Source organism: Ahaetulla prasina, chromosome 6 (genome assembly GCF_028640845.1).
Source record: "Ahaetulla prasina isolate Xishuangbanna chromosome 6, ASM2864084v1, whole genome shotgun sequence".
Classification (NCBI taxonomy): Eukaryota; Metazoa; Chordata; class Lepidosauria; order Squamata; family Colubridae; genus Ahaetulla; species Ahaetulla prasina.
Genome location: NC_080544.1, coordinates 69,897,922 through 69,919,846, shown reverse-complemented (window position 1 = coordinate 69,919,846; position 21,925 = coordinate 69,897,922). Strand labels below are relative to the sequence as shown.

Below are 21,925 nucleotides of genomic sequence, written 5' to 3'. Positions count from 1 at the left end.
TGTTGGGCCAATGTTGCTACAACCACGCTACGATGCGAATTACTTGAGAGCGCCATATTGGGTCAAGTGGATGGTGTTTAATACTCCGTACAAGAATATGGCGGCTCCCTTCTACTTTCTACTCCTGAAAATACCATATGTCAGTTAAACTACTCCGAGGGATAGAAAACAGTACATGGTAATTAACGGAAAAAATTTTCCTGCTTCAGAAGGAAAGCAAGGCCGATTTAAGCAATCTTGCACACCCATCGGTCTCTCCGTACAACAAAATGGCACCTGCCATACAGCGGAAGAAACCATTGCATCTGAAACGAACCAATCGTCGCTTAGATGAGTGTTGAACAATTCCGCGATTGGGCGAAAGCAGCGCTATGTGATGAGAAGTATAAAGTGCGCCGCTTTGGTGATCAGTGTCAGTCAGGAGACAGCCGTGGGCTCCCCGAGCTTAAGAGGGCGGGGGCAGGATGGACGCGGGTGAGTGGGGAAATGTTTGGTGGGGGTCAATTGGGAAAGCTGCGTGGGTCGACACGCAGCTCTATATTTGGGGTAGCAGCGGGCAATGGGTGTGGAAAGGAAGGAGTCGGGTTTGTTTTTTCAGCAGAGGGCTAAATTGCGGACTGGGCTAGTCGGTGGAACTGTGATCGTGAATTGCCCAAAAGAGAGAGGTCGATGAAGGGTCAATTATGTTGCCTTGTGTTTTCTTACGGTATTTTTTTTTTCTTTGTTAAATGACTGTGATTAATAGAAGTTGCTAAAGTTGCTAAAGCAATTTGGCTAATATGCCTTCTCTTTTCAAATAGAGGCAACTCCACTATAACAAAGCCTGTCAATTTTAAGACACTACTGTACATTGCCATGTTTTTTCTAGCATTAGTTGATTGCATGGTTTATAAAGCTTCGTGCTGGTCCTTCAGGGCTTTGATGCATGGAAATAATCTTAAAGTTTTCTAAAGTTTATAAGGACCCAAGGTTCTTGTTTAAGTAGTTAAAAGTGAATACATTGATTCCTTATATAACTAATATAATGACCTGAGTTGTGATAGAAGGAAAATCATGCTGTTTTAATACTATCTACCAAAGTGCCATTGCCCAAATGGAAAAACTAAGACTCTAAGGCAAATGGGTAATACTCTCCTTTTCATCAATTTCTTGACTTTCCCCAAACCAAAAAAATAAATAAAAATTAAATATATAAAACAAGCATTTTATATAAAAAATTGTATACTGGTTTTACTGTCTGAATAAGATTATGAAGACAAGTGCAGTGTTCGGTAGTAGATCTACATCAAATTGAATTCTTATTGAAACTTTCCAAATACATCTTAGTAGATGACAGTTAAGGATTTTTATTTATTTGTTTATTAATCTGGTGTCTCCAAATCAAACTGATGACTTCCTGGTCAAAAACTTCCTCAGTGAGGTTTTTCTGAAGTGGTTTGCCATTGCCTGCTTCTTAGGGCAGAAAGTATGATTGGCCCAAGATCACCCAGCTGGCTTTGTGTCTAAGGCAAGACTAGAACTCATGGACTCCTGGCTCTCTAGTTACAGAATGAATTTTGAAAATTCTCTTTTATTTAGTGATATTTCATAAACAATTGATAATTGATTTTAAGGCATATAAAATACACATACTTTTTCCACAATATATTTATACTATTCCTATATATTACAATTTTACTGCAATCCTATATGCTATACTGTACTTGGGGAATAAGGCCCAGGTACTTATACTTGCACTTCTATGTAAATATGTTTGGAATATGTAAATAAATTTATTTCAGCCTGTCTCTTATAACAGTTGTTTCCATCTCATTAGTCATTTTGCATTTTGGCTATTAGCAGAATAAATCTTTATAAACTTCCCTTTCTCCATCTTTATTTGAATATATGTTAATATTATATAAGGATAGTTGACTGAATAATATTAGTTTGCTTTTTAAGTTCTGTTCTGAAATTTGGCATTCCCTTTTTCTGTTTTTATTTTTATTTCTCAGTCTAATCTCCCATGTTAATTCTGATATTTGATAATTTAAATTTTGGAATACATGTATTGAGAATGTTTTAACTTCATGTAAACAGTGTATTGAATGTAACAGACTTGAGACTTCATAGCAAGTGCAAAATGAACCTTGTCTGTTATGTATTTATGACTAGACTGAGGAAAAAGGCTTAGCAGTCTTTTCTTGGAACCTCTCACATTAAATGCCATTCTGAATCACATGGTGTATGGGACATGATGTTCTCTAAGGCAAGGTTGCAGAGTATGTGAAATTTGAACTGAATGGGTTATCTGGACACTAATTTTTAGATTTAACAACTATGAGGCAAATAGAAGGATGTGATGTAGGTTTACTCTAGAGTGGATTATACTGATTCTCAGTTCTTTTTAAAAAAAATTAAGTACAACAAACTTTAATTTCTGAAAGCAGAGAAGCAAATAGATGCTCATAGTCAACAGTGCTAGTGATCATGATGGTGTTACCTAGTTTTGGTAGTGAAACTCTGCAAGAAAACAACCAAGTTTAGAGAGCACCAAGGACTTCTCATTTCAACCCTGAGCTACAAATATTCTTTTCTATTGACAAAATGGAATATAATATCTGCCTCTGTTGTTTGATATTAGAACCTGGAGCATACTTGCTACTTTTTCGTCATCTAAAACAGTTTTACTTTGTTGAAATTTTCTGAAGGAAACTTTTTTTGTATTTTGAATGGCAGATCCTGAAAAGTGTTTGAAACTACCTGTCTTTGTTTGTTTTGAGCAGCTACTCTCACTTATGATACTCTCAGGTTTGAGTATGAAGACTTCCCAGAAACCAAAGAGCCTGTTTGGATCCTGGGAAGAAAATACAGCGCACTAACAGGTATTTCTTCTGCTAATATTTCAAGGGCTTTATGATTTTGTACCATGACGTGAAATCTGCTGTCGCTTTATTGATTTGGCATGCCTTAGAATGCACGTAGGGCAGTTTCCTGATCTTATTCTGGATCAGCTCTGCCATCCTAACAAATGCCTTGCTTTCTGCTGAACCTTTTAGAGAAAGCACATATTTTGAAGATAATAAATGCTAGATGGTGTTCTACTTTCCTACTGATATGATGGAGAAGTCCAAAAGATATTAAACTGTTCCCATCCACCCCCCAAAAAAATTTACATAACATATACTATTTTTATATGTGCCATACTATTCTTAACTTTAAATATGGAATAACCCTAATTAAAAATGAATGTATTTCAGTTAACATTTATCATTGAAACCATGCAATCTTAAGTTCTGCAAGTGTATTGAAATGTTGTTTTCATCCCTTTAGAGAAAGAGGAGATTTTGTTGGATGTGACTTCTCGTCTTTGGTTTACATATAGGAAAGGTTTTCCAGCCATTGGTAAGCACCAGTTTTCATTTTCCAAATTGTTGTGGAAATGGTGCATATTTATTTCTAAATCATATTTCTTTACAACCTAAAGAAGCCAATTGGAATATTGGCCTGGCATATTTGTTGGTTAGGAGAGGAGCGGCAAATAAATTCCATAATAAATAAATAAACCATTTAGTGTTTGTTAAGCCATCCTGACATTTGAGTTTGTACTAAACTATCTAGATTTCAGCAAATAACATTGGCTTATGGTCTGTTTGGACTTCTGAGTATGTTTTCATTTTATTGAAGGTAAGATTCTTCCACTTTGAAAATAGTATGGGAAGATGGAAATTGCAAAAAATAAAAAGGTGTTCTTTTTTAAATCAGAGTTGTATATTTATTTAAAACATGTAAAGCTATACATCTTTCAACCAACTTTATATCATTTAGATCAATTAATTTTTTTCTTTCTATTTGCATAAAAATTAAGAAGCAAATGATAAAAATAGAAAAGTTTTCAAGTTTGAAAAGAATTTACCTGTCTTTATTAAGCCATTGTGAAATTTCTAAAAAGGCCTGAGAGCCATAGGTACACTACGAAGAAGATTGAATTTTTGGCTTGCTTAAAATTCTCTTCTAGTTGTTGTTCTTACGTATAAACTCGGAGGCTAAAAATATACATAAAATTCATGTTTTAAATATTCATAGTGCATGTGGGCTATATATTTTAAAATTGTCATGTCTAATATTTTGGGACTTAATTATTCATCTATAACAATATCTGGGAATAGATGTTTGTATTTTTTGAAATGGTTAGGAAACTTTAACATTATCATAACCATATACATATGAATTTATATTTTAATAATGTTCTAAAATGTGTATATTTATTTTCCTCTCTAATTTACTGAGTTGCTGAGTAGACAACAACACAAGAGAAGGAAACAAAATATTACTCACACTCAATAGGATATAACACTATATATGTGCAGATAGAGTCCATGACTTACAACAGTTCATTTAGTGATTGTTCAAAATTACAATGGCACTGAAAAAAGTGAGTTGAGACCGTTTTTCATACTTATGATTGTTGCAGCATCCCCATGGTCACGTGGTCAAAATTTGGCCACTTGGCAACAGACTTATATTTATGATGGTCATAGTGTCCTGGGGTCATGTGATCACTTTTTGCAATCTTCTGACAAGCAGTCAATGGGGAAGCCAAATTCACTTAACAACCATACTAACTTTAAAAAAAAAAAAAACCTTAACAACTGCAGTGATTCACTTAACTTAAAATTAGGAAAAATTCACTTAATAAATGTTTCACTTAGCAACAGAAATGTTGGACTCAATTGTGGTCGTAAGTCAAGGACTACCTGTAAAGCATGTTTCCTTATATTCAGAGGGTAATATCAGATCAGTATATTTATATTTACAACTGTATTTTGACTTCTGGCCCCCGAACCTATTCAGGTACATCATAAAACTCCAATGCTTCAAATTATAAGTGTCAACTTGTCAAAAAGGTTGGTTTGTGTGATTTGTTTATGCAGGGGGAACAGGTCCGACATCTGACACTGGTTGGGGTTGTATGCTAAGATGTGGCCAGATGATTTTTGCCCAGGCTTTGGTTGGCAGGCATTTAAGCAGAGGTAAGTCACATTACTGTGACGATTATAATGCAAAATCATGATACTCCTTATATTCAGGTAACACAAGGTCCTTCATAAAGTTGTTTTTCACTGTAAAGGAATGCATAACGAAGCAGGCCTATTTCCAAATATTCCAAGTTCCTCTTGGTAGCATCATTTCCTTCAAAATGTATACAAAATGTATAATTCTTTTCTTGGGGAACACAGTGGCTTACATGGATATTTATTTTATTCATGGATATTTATTTTACCTTATCCATGGATAAAACACTGGGTTGACAATCAACAAGTCCATGTTTAAGTGCCGAGTGCTGCTATGTGATAGGTGACCGCTCATCATTCGCTCCAGCTCCTGCTGACCTAGCAGTTCGAAAGTGTGTAAAAATGCGTATAGCTAAATAGGTACCACTTTGGTGGGCCCCCTAATGGAGACATGGAAGCCCCCCCTCCCCCCAGCTAATCCTTTCACTCTAGAAGCACCACTAGCACGAATACGACAACAATTCTTGTCATGGTTAAAAGGGTTGTGGAAATCAATAAGTTTGATGACTGATCAGTTTATTTACTTCTTGTAGTGTAAAGTATATTTTGTGCATACATTTTTCCATAGAAATTACATATTGGTGGAGTTGATTGTGAAATACAATAACAATAAAAGCAGAAAAGTGTTTGTCATTTTACATGCAGATTGTATTTGAAGTTATCTTTTCAAGCAGTTTCAGATTATAATCATCAACCTTTGTATTAGAAAGGATTCATTTAAAGCAAGCTGATTATTTTGGTATGAATACCTTGAAAATATAAGTGTGGTAGTTTGATTTTCTTTTTCCCCCCCCTTTAACATTGCCTTTTGTTTCTTAGATTGGAGGTGGATGAAAGGGAAGAAACAGACAGACAACTATTACAATGTTCTCAATGCTTTCATTGATAAAAAGGACAGTTACTACTCAATCCACCAAATAGGTAAAATGATTATCAGCACTATAGGCAATCAAGTGTGAGAATATGTTCATTTGCAAACATAATATAAATTACCATGTTTTATTATTGAAAATTGAGTTAGGGAAATAATAATGTAGAAACTGGCCCAGCCTTTCATTTTTTTTCTATTATAGATCTAGGTTATCTAGGGACAGGCATTTCCAAATAAAACATAATTGTGTAAAGGCCAACTGCTATACAAATTAGAAATAAATTCCATGGAGCTTAATCGAACTTAGCTTAAGATGTGAGCATGTCTATATTTTCCCCTTATAATCTATGCAAACAACACATAGGGCTGCTTTTATTATTTAAAAGACTTTCTACATTTTGTGTTGGAGAAGAAAACCTAGACATCTTGTTCCGTGGATTATAAGATGCAATAAACTAACACTTCAGTTTGCCTTCAGCTATAAGTTATATAAACCATACATACATGTACAGTTAATCCCTTTCAGGATAAGCAGGGTTATTATACAACCTGAAACAAGGGAATCAGAAATACTAAGCCAAGGTAATTAAAAAACATGAGCTAGGGAAAGGAAATGTAATGTGTTTAACTTTAAGGAATTAATATGCTTCACTATACCTCTTCATATCCTTCTCTCCTTACAAAACTTCTGTTATGTTATGGCAGCTGAAAAGTTAAATCTTTCCTTCACTTCCCAATATGTACTGTATTACCATTTTCCCTGTATGAATCAGACCGTCTTTATACAGATCTTTATATCTTTCCCTTTTCTCTTAGTTCTAAATTGGAAACTCTTTTTTGAAAAACGTACAGCAGATATTTTAGTTAAGATTCGTTTTAAACCAGCAATTTGTTCAAAATAGTTATTTAATAATGTTGCTAAAGCAACTTTTATTATCTAAGCCTTTTTTGTCTACTTTTGTGTCTCTTCTCTCTTTATGGAATATAATCTCTTGCTGTGAGAATATTTTTTTTTTAAATCCATCTCTTGAGACATTAATTTACATTGCAGCGTTCTCAACTTTACTAGCAATCACAAAGAAATATAAGTGACTGAAGGACATAAGGAGTATAATGAGAAAAGGTAGCATTTTCTCTTAAAGGAATGAATGGAGAATACAGGAAAACATACCTTTAGTTGTTCTATTCAATGCGAAGAGTGCATTCTTTGCATCTCTCAGAATAGGCTTTATCCTCCACCAGGGTGAGCCATTCACACTAAAACTCATAATCTGAAATGTATAGCCCCCAGACTGCATCAAAAATGGCAAAATAAGGCATTACTGCTTATTTTTCACTTTTTAAAGTATGACATCTTTGCAAGGCTTCATCTATCTATTTCCAATCATTAAACTTCTTCCATATCTTAACAAATGAAAAAGGCCAACATTTTTCAGCTATGCTTACTCAGCAAGGACATCAGTTTGCCAGACATCTTGCTTGCAGCCTCAGAGATCAGATTTTAAAATGCTTCCCGAGAAAAAAGTCCTTGCCCTAAAGAGCATAATGATTTTATAGCAGCATGGGATGGCAATAAATCAATGTTTCTCAACCTTGGCATCTTTAAGATGTATGGGTTTCAGTTCCCAGAATTCTGGGAGTTGATGTCCCGATTTCTTAAAGTTGCTAAGGTTGACAAACATTGCAATAGGTTAATATGTCTGGAATTATTGGTTCTTGTTTTGAAGCCTAGTGGGATTCCTTATTATAGACAGAGTAGAAAGATTTTCCCTGATGAATTTTTATGTATGACCTTCCAAAAAATTACTGTAGTACATTTCTCCAATGATCACAACATACTTCTTTGCTGGATAGGTATGTTATTATTTAAAACATTTCACATTTTTAATAGGACCTTAGTTCAGTATTCTTAAGAAGTCTAAATACTTGTCCAATTAAGTTTCTTAAGTGATTGAGAAGTAACCTTGAATGGTACTATGGATCAATTATAATGTGTTTGTTGCAGCCCAGATGGGAGTTGGAGAAGGCAAATCCATAGGCCAATGGTATGGACCAAATACAGTTGCACAAGTACTTAAGTAAGTATTCAATAGCTCCAGCAGTTATGGTTTTAGATAGTGTATAAAATAAAGCAGTTAAATTACCTATACAAATGAAATGTTAAAATTGATTTTCCATTCAGTATGCCTTCAGAATTCTGTATCTAATATTGGGATATTAAATTCCATGGGCTATTTCTAGAGTTTGTGGGTAGATCTTCCAGTTGTCCTAGCTTGTGCCCCAAAATCACCTGAGCAATTTGTAGTATTCTTTGCAGCTGTATTTGCTCAGTTTTTTGCTAAGCTTGATGTTACTTAAGATAGAGCTTTACCTGGGCAATCTATCACATTTTCTATTAATATCTGTCTGAATTAGTTTCATTACTTGTTTTGTGAGGTTTTTATTCTGTTAATATTACTACTGCTCTAAAGAAATGTTCCTCAGCCTCAAACCAATGATAGATCAGTAATACTTCTTTTGCATGTTGAATTGTCTGTAACCTTACAAGAAAAAAAGATGAGGCTTTTGCTTCAAACAAGGCCATAATTAGACTTAATAGATTTTAATAAGTTTCAGCCGTATCTGATGTTCTATATTAAGACAAACTGTCTTAATTAAGTAGCATTGCAATTTTAGGAGTCTTTAAATGAGTCAGTTTTCCTTGACCCTTTCCTCTCTGGTTTACATGTGGTGACGGTCTTGATCACTTTTTTGGATATTCTGTATTAGGAAAGAGAGGGAGGGGAGGGGAATATGATTCTGTTGGATCTTTTGGTGAATTTTGATATTGTTGACTACATTAACTTGTTGGAGTGCTTAAGATAGCTGGAGGTGGAAGGTGCCATCTGGTATTTCCATTTCAACTTTTCTGGGTGAAAATAAAATGATACTGTATTGCAAGGTTTTTCCTTGAGAATGGACCTGTTTGGGGGGAAAGGCTCAGAAGATTCAACTTTGCCTTCTATATTAATCAGTGCCAACGTGAAAGATCAGCTGGAAAGATCATTCACAGTTTGAAGCTATAATTGTCATCAATATACTGAGATACTATTTTTTGTAGACTCTGAATTGGATATTAGCAGAGTCTCTGTCTCATGAAGTTCATTTATTCTGTCTTCATGCTAGAGGAATTTATGCCAAATATTATGTCAATTTTCATATGTTTATGCTTAGCTTTTCCATATTGTTTATATGGTACCCTGAAATATAGTTGTCTGAGCAATTTATTGAACTCCAGAATGAATAGCTTTTCAAAATGCTATCAATATGTATATTTCATATAGTTCACTATAAATTTTTCTAGAATTTCCAAAAATTCTAGAAAAGCTACTGAGACCCAATATTGAATAAAACTTCAAAATGAAGTTCCTATAACTCATATAATATTGAATTATACCTTTCTTCTGCCTCCATTTCTCACCACTTGCTCCATGCCCTGCTGGATCAGGCACTTACCTGATTCAGCATCTTGATCCTATTGTGGACAACTAGATATATATACAAAGACCGTAAGCAGGAAATGAGTTTTTGTCTAATGAAGAAAACAATATTTTTAGCTCAAAAGACCCTTGAAAGAATATAATTATTCTAATTTTTAAAAAAGCTTTACATACATCAATTGCACTATATAAATGAGTATTGATAGCATTACAAATAGAACAAATTTGGTATAGTAGTTAAAAATGCCAGACTAGGAATAGGCAGAATTGAGTTCTGGAAGAAAAAAGGTACTGAGAAATCATTTTCAAAATACTGCCAAGTAAACTGCATCTCATCAGGTGTTAGTGAATTTTGAATGACCATAACAAGAACATATTAACCATAGGTAGAAAGTCCTTTTCCCTGAAAGCTCTTTTTTTTCTGTTGGTCAAAATAATAAAAATTTAAGTATTATGAAATTGTATGGAAAAGAAGAATGCAGGCAATTTGTAATTCATATTTATATCCTCTTTATACTTTATCATTTTGTGTACTTCAGTAAAAATATGACAGATTAAAACTTGAGATTTTGTGTTGATTCACTGATAGTGACCCAGGTGATGTGATTGCCCTTGGCAAATTTCTAGATCTCTTAATGTGTACTTTATTCACTTAAATACTTTTGTCTTTAATTTTTATCCTTAGAAAACTTGCCACATTTGATATGTGGAGTTCTTTGGCAGTGCACATAGCCATGGACAATACTGTTGTGATAGAGGAAATAAGTAAGTATCACTGTAATGTTTATAAAAGTATGTGCCTATTGTTGAAGGGATATGGTTTTTAAGATTGTTGTTGTTAGTTGCGAAATCGTGTCCGACCGATCGTGACCCCATGGACAACGTTCCTCCAGGCCTTCCTGTCCTCTACCATCCTCTGGAGTCCATTTAAGCTCACGCCTACTGCTTCAGTGACTCCATCCAGCTACCTCATTCTCTGTCGTCCCATTCTTCTTTTGCCCTCAATCTTTCCCAGCATTAGGCTCTTCTCCAGTGAGTTCTCCAGTGAGTCAGTGAGGTTTTTAAGATAATTGGGTTTAAAGAGTTACAAGATATTGGTTAGGTTTACTGGATGCCTGCTGCAATGTATCAAATCTGTAATTGTTTGGTTTGAGTAAGTTTTTATTGGTACTGTTGTTAGAGGTGGATTTCTGAAATAGTGTAATTTTATATTTCAGTATTTATTGTTATGTCTGATAAAACTGAATGGTTGAGCTCTCAAAACTAAAGATTTCTTTTCTACTTATGAAAAAGAAAGTTTTACTTTTGCAGCTTTATGGTAGCAACAGAATGTGTGGAAGAACCTGCTTCCAGGCTTTGAAATGTTGATTATAAATATTTCCTTTACAATAAAATAAAAATTTATATTAGCAATAATGATGTACGTAATATGTGGTAGATGTACTGTATGTAGTTCTATTTGCTACTCAACAGCAAATTAGATTATATGGGCATAACCAAGGCTATTTCTGCTGATTTTTTATCTTTTGGCAGGAAGGTTATGTAAGGCCAACTGTCCATGTCCTGGAGCCTCAGCATTTCCTTCTGCAGAATCAGATTTTCTTTCCAATGGTTATCCAGATGGAGATGTATCTACAGACAGTTTATTGCTTTGGAAACCACTAGTGCTGCTGATACCTCTTCGCCTTGGTCTCACAGACATCAATGAAGCCTATATTGAAACACTAAAGGTATAAAATAATTTTAACTACCTGGATATCTGAAACCATGTGGTTTGGTGTATGCATTTTTAATACTTATAATTCTGTTAATTCATAATTAACAGTCTTAACTGTGAATGCAATAGCATATCAAGATAAATTCATTATAAGGCTCAGAATGTCTGAAATACATGATCTATATACTGTATTCAGCTGTGCTATCCAAAACTGTCATTATTAGAGCAGCTCATTCTGAATAAGTAGAATTGCTTAGTGGTTGTTGCAGTGATTTAAATATGCAGGTACCCAATACACATTTGTAATCGCCCTAGTTCAGTGTTGGCGAACCTATGGCATGCATACCGGAAGTGGCACGCAGAGCCATTTTTTCTGGGCACACAAGCCGTTGCCAAGCTCGTCTGAAGCTGCGCATGCACACGCGCCCCAGCTGGTGTTCAGGCCTATGGTGTGCATGTGCGCAATTCAGGGGACCCAGCTGGTCTTTGGACCTCTCCAGTGCATGCGTGTTTGCGCATGCACATGAGATGACTGGTGCGCAGTGTATGCGTGGGCAGACAGCGTTTGTGTGCATGCATTGCCTGATGAAATCTGTGCTGCATGCGCAGATAGATTGTGCATGCAGCGTGCACTAGTGCTGGGTGCATGTGCAGATGGTGTGGTTGCACACGAGGAGCCGTGCATTACTGCAGATGGTATGCGAGCGCACACAGCACGCAAAGCGCGTTCCTGTTCGGCACTTGGTAAGTAAAAAGTCTGCCACCACTGCCCTAGTTCTATTTAATAATTCAAGGTCATATATTTTTCTCTGAGCTAATTCTGAACAACTGTGTCTTCATTGACTAATATGATTAAACTACAAACATTTTCTTGAGAATAGAGCTTAGTTTTGATTAAATACCATGCATAAAATTGTGGTGGTGGTATTGTGTGTAGGGAGCCAATCATTTCATGCTATCATTGTCAGTCACTCTTTATTGGAGTTTAATTATATAAAGTAGTTTTGACACTGTTATTTCATGAAAACCATTGCACTGTAAATGGCTTCCCCCTGTGGTTTCTTGTCTTAAAAATGGCTAGTGCTGAAGTAACTTGTTTGAATGTTCAGTAGATATGTGTAAAAAATCCTATTCTGAATAGCTGTGTAATGCCCTTTATTATGAGTGTTGTTTTCCACTGTGATTAACTGTGCATATATTACCTTCCAGCATTGTTTTATGATGCCTCAGTCCTTAGGTGTGATTGGAGGAAAACCGAATAGTGCTCATTATTTCATTGGATATGTTGGTAAGTTTAAGCTGTATTGATGCTGAATATATTAATGAGTATGGGTCTGTAAGATATTTCAAACCATTTTCTCAGGTGCAAACCAGCTGCTGTGAGCCAAGATAGACTAAACAAGGCTTAGTGCTATTTATTGACATATCTTGAAGCATTCTTCTTAAGAGGATGAGACCAAGCTGAAGAGGACATGGGGAGTCTTAAGTTTATATTTATAGTATGAGGGAAACATCTGTTTGTGTTCACACAGTCATTCCTAAAATCTGTATTCTCTCAAACTTTGATCTGTAAAAAGGTAATTTCTTACATGATCATGCAAAAATGTATTGAACTTTGTTTCCAGCCTGTACTAATAAAGTGGTTTGACAATCTTTAACCTGTATTTTTGGAGACTATTAGGATTATATAACAAGTTTCCTAGTAACACAGAATTACACATACATGCAATTCGAGGTAGTCCTTGAAATTATAACCAACCATTTAGTGACTGTTTGAACTTAACAGTGACACATAAAAAGGTGATTTGTGACTATCTTTCACACTTAAAGACTATTGAAGCATCCCCATTGTCATGTGATCAAAATTTGGGCACTTGGCAACTCGCATGCATTTATGACAGTTCCACTGTCCTGGGATTATATCATTTATAACTTTCCCAGATGGCTTCTGACAAGCAATGGGAGAAGCCAGGTTCACTTAACAACCAATGATTCACTTAGCAACTGCAGAACAAGGTCAAAAAGCAGGATTTGCACATGATAGTAAATCCTATTATGTTGCTCAAAAGAGGAGGAAGTGTACTGCAGAAATGTCAGTATAGGAAAACATGCTTAAACCTGTTCTAAATCCAGGGGCATAGTCCTGGCAGATAGGGTATCTTCTTACATCTTCTAGCAATGCTGAGGAGAGAGCATTATATAAGGCTGGAGTGAAAACCCTTCTGAGTTAGAACATTTACCTGGTATTCCATGTAGATTTTATTAGCCGTGAGAAACTGAGAAGTATTACCTGCGTTGATTTGATGAGCTATATCAAACAGTTGCTTCTTAAATGTTACTGTTACTTGTTCATAATCTAAATAGAATTAGGTAGGAGAGGGAAAGTCATAGGAGCAAAAACTTGTGAATTTGCTTGCTTCTACTTGCTTTGTAATCTATCCTAAACCTGATGGAAGAAGTGTTTACTTCAGCCAGTAATTTAATGTGGTCTGTACATTCTCATCTCCACACTTGCCATTCCAACCCCATATGCGTTAGGTGGAGGACTCAGAATTGCCCTTAGAAATTTGGACTGCATTGAGTTTCAAAGAAGACAGATTGTGGATTGTTCCAAACTCTGTATTACTTACTTGGCTTAAAAAGCTAAATAGCTGCAGGTATTTATATTGGCCTTTACTAGAGTAGTAAAATCTTAAAATATCCACTGCCCTTTTATGTGCATTCTGTGTAACATAGTTAGCATCAGCCATTTTCTTTCCATTAGTTTGGAGGACCACTGCTTGGTATTTATTTATCTACCATTTGTTCAGTGGCATTGTTATTGATAGACCTGGGAGCCTTTTGGATCAATTGGCAAATGCAGTAATTTTTTTGGGAGGGGGAGTACTGTAATTAATTTCCAATTATTCCTTTTTATTTAGCTGTACAAAAGCATTCAAGTCCAATAGGGGTCCTTGAGAGGATTACTGCATCATCTGTTTATAACTTATAATTGAATTAGTACATAAAAAGAATAACAATATGCCTCTCTACTGTTTGGGTGGTTGAAAATTCAGGTTGTCAAGCCAATCTACCATTTCGTTTGAATACAATTTGAATACAAAAGGTGCTGATGTGCAGTTCTGTTTTACAGCGTTGACAGCTGGAATGGGGTACTGTCAAATATCCTTCACAATGACATATAATTTTAGAATATTTTATTGTGGTTCATGAATAAGAAATAAATCAGTGATCAGTGGTAGTAGTATATACCTTTTGGGATAGCTTTGTCTGAGACATGTAATCAAGATAAAGGCAGGACTGAGATACTACTCTGGGGGCTATATTTCCCAGTAAGATGTTCAAGTGTGAGGCACTGGTCAATTGTAAAGTGACCTTCTCCAAAGCAGCTTGTTCTTTTGCAGGTAATCTTTTGTTTCCAATGGATATGTCTCACATAGAGTTTACTGATAATATTAAGGAGCTTGTAAATCAATGATCTTTCCATTGATCTTTATTTAGGTGAAGAACTAATCTATCTTGACCCACACACTACTCAGCCTGCAGTGGATCCTGTAGACAGTTGCCACATCTCTGATGAAAGCTTTCATTGCCAGCATCCGCCTTGCAGAATGAGCATTGCAGAGCTGGATCCTTCTATTGCAGTAGTGAGTATGCATACATGAAGTTCACTTTCCTATCAAGGGAGTGCTATGATTTCGGACAATCCTCTATTTCAGGGATCTCCAACTTTGCCGATATTAAGACTTGTGGACTTCAGCTCCCAGAATTCCTCAGCCAGCAAAGCAAAGCTGACTGAGGAATTCTGGGAGTTGAAGTCCACAAGTCTTAAAGCTGCCAGGATTGGAGACCCCTGCTCTAGTTAGCTACCGATTCCTCTCTTTATGAAGGTATTCTGTTGTGCTCTCCCTTTTCATCATAAAATTGAATATATTCCTGTTCTGAAGCATGAGAAATAATTATTTCCAGATTACAATAGTTGAGGCTTTTAGATTATGGGTAACAGAAGAGAGACATGTATCCTAGATAAATGAATGGTCAGATGCCATATTCTTTACATTGTATTACAAGAAAAGATCATCCATTGAAATTTAATGTAGGGAGATTCAGGACAGACATAATTTCATATAGAATCTAACTAAATATAAACTGTTATCCCTGTAAATATAATGGCAATACATTGGGGTGGTTTTAGAGGAAACTGATCAAGTTGATGGACAATCAGGCTATCAGTGCCTACTAATGTGGATGGAATCATAGGCAGCATGTCTGAAATATTAGTTACTGGGAATTCATATTGTCCTCCAAGTACAACCTTGTGAGCTTTCCAAATACATCTATTGGCCACTCTGTAATACTGAATGCTGGAGAAGACAGATTCATGACTTATCTAATAGGGGTCTTAATTTGAATCTGTTGTAGAATAATAAAAATATTGCCATTATAGGGATTTTTCTGCAAGAAAGAAGAAGATTTCAGTGACTGGTGCCAGCAAATCAAGAAGGTTTGTATGTAGCTTTTTTTGTAAAAACAAAACAAAACACAAAAATGGTCAGAACTTATGACTAGGGCAACATCTGATTTAAAAAATATATATATAAAAATGAATGCATTTGGAAGAGTTAGGGTAAAATGAGTTATTTTTAAAAGTCTACCAATCTTGTCAAGATATCTGTTGCCAATGTCATCTTATGTTAGCTCTGTTAGATATCTTTCTTAGAGGTTACAGCTTTTCTGGATTGCCTAATCATTAGGCCATCATTTTACTATTGTAAGATAGATAAATCAGTGGGCTTTATTTGATATTGAAAATGTTTTATCTCTTTCAGAGATATCCATTGAATATTTGTTTTTTAAAAGTAATAAAATATGGGATATGTACAAATAAAAGTACTTCTGTTGTCTTGAAACATCTGGTAAACAAAATCTAAGATTTACCATGGAATTATTTAATTGTTTATGTAAGAAATCAGTGCTGGCTTTGTTCCATGTCTTCAAAAAATCCAGATAATCATCCTCTTGAAGGGTGCTGTATAATTGCCCTCTAATAAATCTTTCCTTTTTGGAGTCAGGGTGAAAGTCAAAAATGGTTAAATGTAGAGAGGCCTATGAAGGAGAGGACACAGGAATTTCTTTCAGTTGCCTCTTGAAGTGAAGTGCAGATCTGTAGAAGAACCAGGAATGGGCATGGGGTGGACATCTAAGCCATAAGAACTCCATAAAGAGACAAGAAATTTGGGGAAGATGTTTAAAAGATAAGAAATTTAATTTTTAATGTATAACTTTATCTGTAATGTACTATGCAAACTGGTCCTAGTAGCTGGGTGGGAAATCTACCTTCCACCACCTCCCAAGAAGAGAGCTGGTTACCTTAAACAAGAGCACTGGCCAACAGCCCACCAACACACTCAAAGGGAAAAATAAATTCCTCTTCACCCCCTCCAGACATTACTTTGGTCTCATCACTTACCAAGAACTCCTCAGTTCGCTAGGGAGCCAATAGAGGGAGGCTGGTCTCAGCAAATGTCTGCACCATCCCCTATTGCCAGTGAACAGAACTGCCCACATGATCACCGGGGAATTCTTCCAAGTTCCTGCTTGAAACCATGAGATCTGTAAGACATCTGAAACAACTCATCTTAACTCTGAAACATTAAATGATAAAACATGAAATAACCATATCTCAATTAGTCATTTTGCAAATTTCATTAAAATCAACAGGGCCTCAGCTAGCCACAATTATCCATCCTATTTGTTTGAGATTGAAGCCCAAGTTTTTTCTGCATTTCATGTAAGGCACATTAAAGTCATCAAACTAGGTCCTAGGCAAGGAACTTTGGGAATGTAGTTTCAAGAATAAATATATAAAATAGGGTGAAGAGCTGGATATTGCGATGGAAATCCTGTAGCCTATTATTAAAGTATTAATTTAATGATAGTGTGCAAAAACAGTATTTCCACGCCAGTTGTATTTAATGCAGAATAGATTTTACTTTCCATTAAAACGATTGGATAGAAAGTTCAACAATGAAATATGAAATTGTTTAGACAGTAAAATAATATTGATTACAAGCTTTAAATCTCTAGAAGGACTTTGAACACTAGCTAGTTGTAGCACTTCTAGCATTGTTTTTGTTTTCAAGAAGCTAACATTTTTTGGTATTTAAAGAGGATGGAACAAGAAAATATTACACAGTAGCAAAGTCTAAATGACCTAATTTCTTTAAAAGGCATGCAGTCTTGATTTGTGACAGTAACAACTTCCCTACTTTTGTGTATTAAATCAATAGTGGGAAAAAAGGAAGGGGAACCTAATTGTACATTACAGGAATGGGGGGAAAGGTTAAAAAAACTAAACTCATCCAGTAGATCTCCCTTGGTGAGATAGTGGATATAAATGATTAATATAAATAAGCATACATTTCACAAATATATATAAAAAGCAAAATTCCTGGTTTTCCAGCATCTGCACTAATCCTCATTTTAGAGGCAATTTGCAATACACAATGCATCTTTAAAGAAAATTGCATTTGCAACCCTGTGTGCTAAGAGAAAATGCACACAAAAATATATATTCAAATTTGTACAAGCTAGCATATAAGGATTAATGTAATGAAAAACAGTGAAATCAAACTATATAAATTTGCCCCTCCTTGGGTTCAAATCTCACTGGAAAGCTGCTGTCTTGCTGGCTGCATTAATTTGTGTTCCTTAAGTGGGACTGTGTATATTCTATCCTCAAATACAGTATAGGTTCCTGTGCTTTTATTACTTAGTTCTTTTTTATTGTTGGAAGCTGAAGAGAATTATAACAAATATGTAAAACCACTATACTTTTCAGAACATTTTTTAGTATTGCAATATGCTGTGCATTTACACATTTTAAGCAAGTCTTTACAATCATAAAGACAAAATCAATTTGTTCTGTAAGTGAAACTGTGAACTGAAGGTGCATTATTTATTTCAATACCCCTAGAAATAGCAAAGGAGTATAACTGTTTTTAATACATTTCTAACAGTTGTCACTGATTAGAGGAGCCCTTCCCATGTTTGAGCTAATAGAACATCAGCCTTCACACTTCTCTAGTCCTGATGTCTTGAATCTCACTCCAGGTAATGTTCATTTATTTGGTTATAAAAGGAATGAATGCTGTATGAATAACGGAGTTTTAATATTTGGAGATTTTTTTTATTCCAGATAAATTATGACAGCATATTTCTTCATTGCCTAAGAAAGTGTACCAGCTTTCAAAATTGATATTTGATCTTTAAAAGTCATTGGGATTGTTTTTAGATGCAGTTCCACACTATAATATTCTAATGTCAGCTGTATCAGATAACCAGACTATGAAACAAACATTGTGCAGATCTAGTTACTTTTATCAGAACAGCTATAGCAGGGGTGTCAAAACTTGATTTCATTGAGGGCCGCATCAGGGTTGTGTTTGACCTCAGGGCGGCGGATGGACATGGCTAGGGTGGGCGTAACCAGCTCGACGTCACTCGTGTTGGGAGCACCTTTGGTGGCCTGGGCAGGGCTGGCAGGATCCTGCTTCAGCCCTCTGCCAGAAAAAATGGAACCCGGGAGGGCCATGCACTGTCCTCCCAGGCTCCATTTTTGCTGGCAGAGGGCTGAGAGGCCGTCACAGTCAAAAACAGAGCTCGGGAGGGCCATGTGTGGTCCTCCCAAGCTGTTTTTGTTGGCAGAGGCACCGGGGGCTGGTCCTTTGCTATTTCCAGGGCGGCCCTGCCGGCCAGATCTAAACACTCCGCAGGCCAAATCCAGCCCATGGGCCCCTGAGCTATAGTAGCAGGATTCTGCAGGTTTAACAGATCTTCCCTCCCTTTTATCTTCATGAAAATTGGAGAGGGTGGCTGTCTGAGACATTTTCTCAACCTGGACTCACATTTGGTGAGGGGAGTCTTCCATCCTGGGAGTCATCCTCTTTATTCACTACATTGTTGTTTCATAAAATGCAATAATTTATAAAACAATTACTTCTAAATCCTGCAAAGCAGAGCAGCTCTTGCAGGATTTTTGTTATACAGTACTACTTTAGCTTTTCATCCCTGTAAAAATTTCTGAAAATAGAGAAGGAAGGCTAAGCTTTCATTCTACCCATGTACTGTGGCTGATGCAAATTGAATTAGCATAGACCACGTGCATTTGCTAAAAATAATAGTTAAACTGCCTGGCATTACCTAGTGTTTTTATTATTCAGAATGCAAATTACAGTTGGTGTTTCCATAATTTATATTTAATTATGATTAAATGTGTTGCGGAAACAGTCTAAATGTAATACTGAAGCATATAAATCATTCATCTCTTGTAGATTCTTCTGATGCAGACAGATTGGAAAGATTCTTTGATTCAGAGGATGAAGATTTTGAAATCTTATCACTCTAACAAAATAAACTACAATAACTGCCAACTTGGGTTGAGGGGGGGAGGGGAGCTCCTTGGAGAGCCTTGGGCTACCAGCTTTCATAGGTGCTTGTTGACATCCTTGCCTCCCATTTACCCCAGCATTCTGTGCAACCTTGGAGCAGAGTGGATTTTTGCAGTGGGATCAAGAAAACGGGTCGTCATTAAGGCCTTAATAGCTTTAGTTACTTTCTCAGTGCAAGGATATCCATGGGAACGGTATGCAAAGTTTCCTAGGAGCTGGAAATTATTTTCATAGGAACAGGCACAGGCACAAAGGCTTGACTATAATAGTAAAAGCCCTTCGGAGTGTTTGGTTTAAGTCTCTCTATTATTAGGGGGTCTTACTACTTCTGTTCCCATTTTTATAGTGTGAAATGAAAACCAGCATAACAGCTGTGAGACAGGTATCTGTGTTATGTCTCCCTAACCAGCCGGCCATATTCTGAATTATTTGGGGCCACAAGCACTCTCAAGATTGACTGCACCAAATGTTCCAACTTGTACTTTAGATTTTCTCCAATACAGTGCTTCCATACTTTTGGTTTCAAAGTTGCAATTTATTTTTAAAAATATAATGGTCTGCATTCTAGCAATCACAAGAGCATATCATACGGAACATGATAAAATATGTTCTAAAGATAACAAGAGAACATCGCTATATAATATGGAAGGCTCTCAGTTATTCACTTGACTCTTCTCATAGTATGCACAAACAGAATGGTGTTATTCAGATTTTCCTTCGTTATACCTAATTTTTATTTGGACATTTTTCTATTTTGTATTAAAATTATGGCTGCTATTTAATAAAATGAGGTGAAAACATCCATTAGCTCACGAATTAAAAGTACTTCTGATTCCTCCTTTTAATAAACTTTAGACTGTACATGGACATAAATCTTGCATTAACAGCTATTTTAAAATCACAATTTTAGGCCAAAGGTGTGTTCTCATCTCCCCCTTTTTGAAAGTACTACACAAGGCTATTTATATTGTGTGTCTTTATTTGTTTTTCATTTGTTTCAGTTCTTAATATGAAATTCTAAAGAAACCTAAAGCAAATTCTGCGTCCCTTAAATGATTAGCTTTCTGGCCAGGATTTCCAGCCTATTATATTCCAAAATAGCAGAAGAGCTCCTCTGTTTCTAAAAGGTAGGAATGGCTGGCAAGAACCCCATCAGTTCCAAGCATTAGCTCAATCAATGGATGTTGCAGTGGCAAATATGTTTACAAAGCATTCTTGCCTGCATTTATAAGCAGAACTGTCAAACTACAGATGGTACTATAGCCATCTATAAAGTAATTGCATATAGTAGGTCCAGTTGCCTATTTAGCTACTAGAAATCAAATTTGAACCATGTTGCTATTTGTCATTGTTATAGCTTGCTGTGTTTCTCCTTCTTTTGGAAGAAGAGCATAGTCAGATTGTGTTTCATTCATCAACTGCTTTCAATTTGTATCTGAATAAAACAAATTTAAAAAGCCTTTTGTATTCCTGGTACTTTTTTCTGTACACTGGTTGAAAGTAAGACAAACTTAAAAGAGAATCAGACTTTCTTTTAATAAAAGCTCTATTGTGTATTTTAAAAATGATACACATTCTGAATATTCTAATACAACCTTTCCCAATCTAGACGGATATAGTACTTAGGTTTCCTCATTAAATTTTCTGCACAGACATAACAAACACTACCAGTATATAGGATTGATAATCTGATTGACACATACAGCTCTAAAAGAACATTAAGTTAAATTATACAAGCAATTAAAGCCTCATCCTTTAAAAATTGGTGGACTAATAATTGAATATGAAGAAAATAGTACTAAAAATTACACACATTATTTAACATTTGAATACATAATTTAAACACATTAAATGTAAATAAGATATGTACGTTAATTCGTAAAAAAGAAGTACCAACAAGAGGAAAGAAAATAAGGCAGTTCCTTCCATGTGTCTGCAGATTTTTAAGTATTTTATAATCAAATAACTGAGGAATTTTCAAGGCAGACAACACACACACAAATTAAAAACAAATCCTAATTACCTAAGAATTCTGTAGACCTTGGGGAAGGTAGTTTAACCTCCATATTCTCCAGAGAATATACTGAAACCTTTACTCTTCCAACTCAAGTTTTTAACTATTATTAACTGATTAAATGAACCAAATATTCCTCCAAATGCAAATAGTTCTGGAGGTGCTTTGCAAAAAGTTTAAAAGGATTAAAACATAACATATAAGAGCTAAAACAAGGAATCAACTATCCTCTTCCAATAGAGGGCAATGAAACAAATGCAAACCAAGTTCATGTTATTCAAAAGCTCATCCTGTTATTCAGCTCATCATGTTATTCAAAAGCCTTCAATCAAACATTTGT

The 21,925-nt window shown here is 35.5% G+C and overlaps 1 protein-coding gene across 1 annotated transcript; it reads left to right on the top strand.

The window, feature by feature from the left end:
- The first annotated feature begins 367 nt into the window (after positions 1–367).
- ATG4B (autophagy related 4B cysteine peptidase) lies at positions 368–21,014 on the top strand. Its single transcript, XM_058187045.1, has 13 exons — positions 368–474; positions 2,766–2,864; positions 3,313–3,384; positions 4,914–5,012; positions 5,874–5,975; positions 7,931–8,003; positions 10,090–10,169; positions 10,938–11,134; positions 12,331–12,409; positions 14,623–14,768; positions 15,569–15,625; positions 18,141–18,234; positions 19,455–21,014. Exons 1-13 carry the CDS (start codon positions 465–467, stop codon positions 19,526–19,528), a joined length of 1,182 nt encoding a protein of 393 aa, XP_058043028.1. The 5' UTR covers positions 368–464; the 3' UTR covers positions 19,529–21,014.
- The last annotated feature ends 911 nt before the right edge of the window (positions 21,015–21,925 follow it).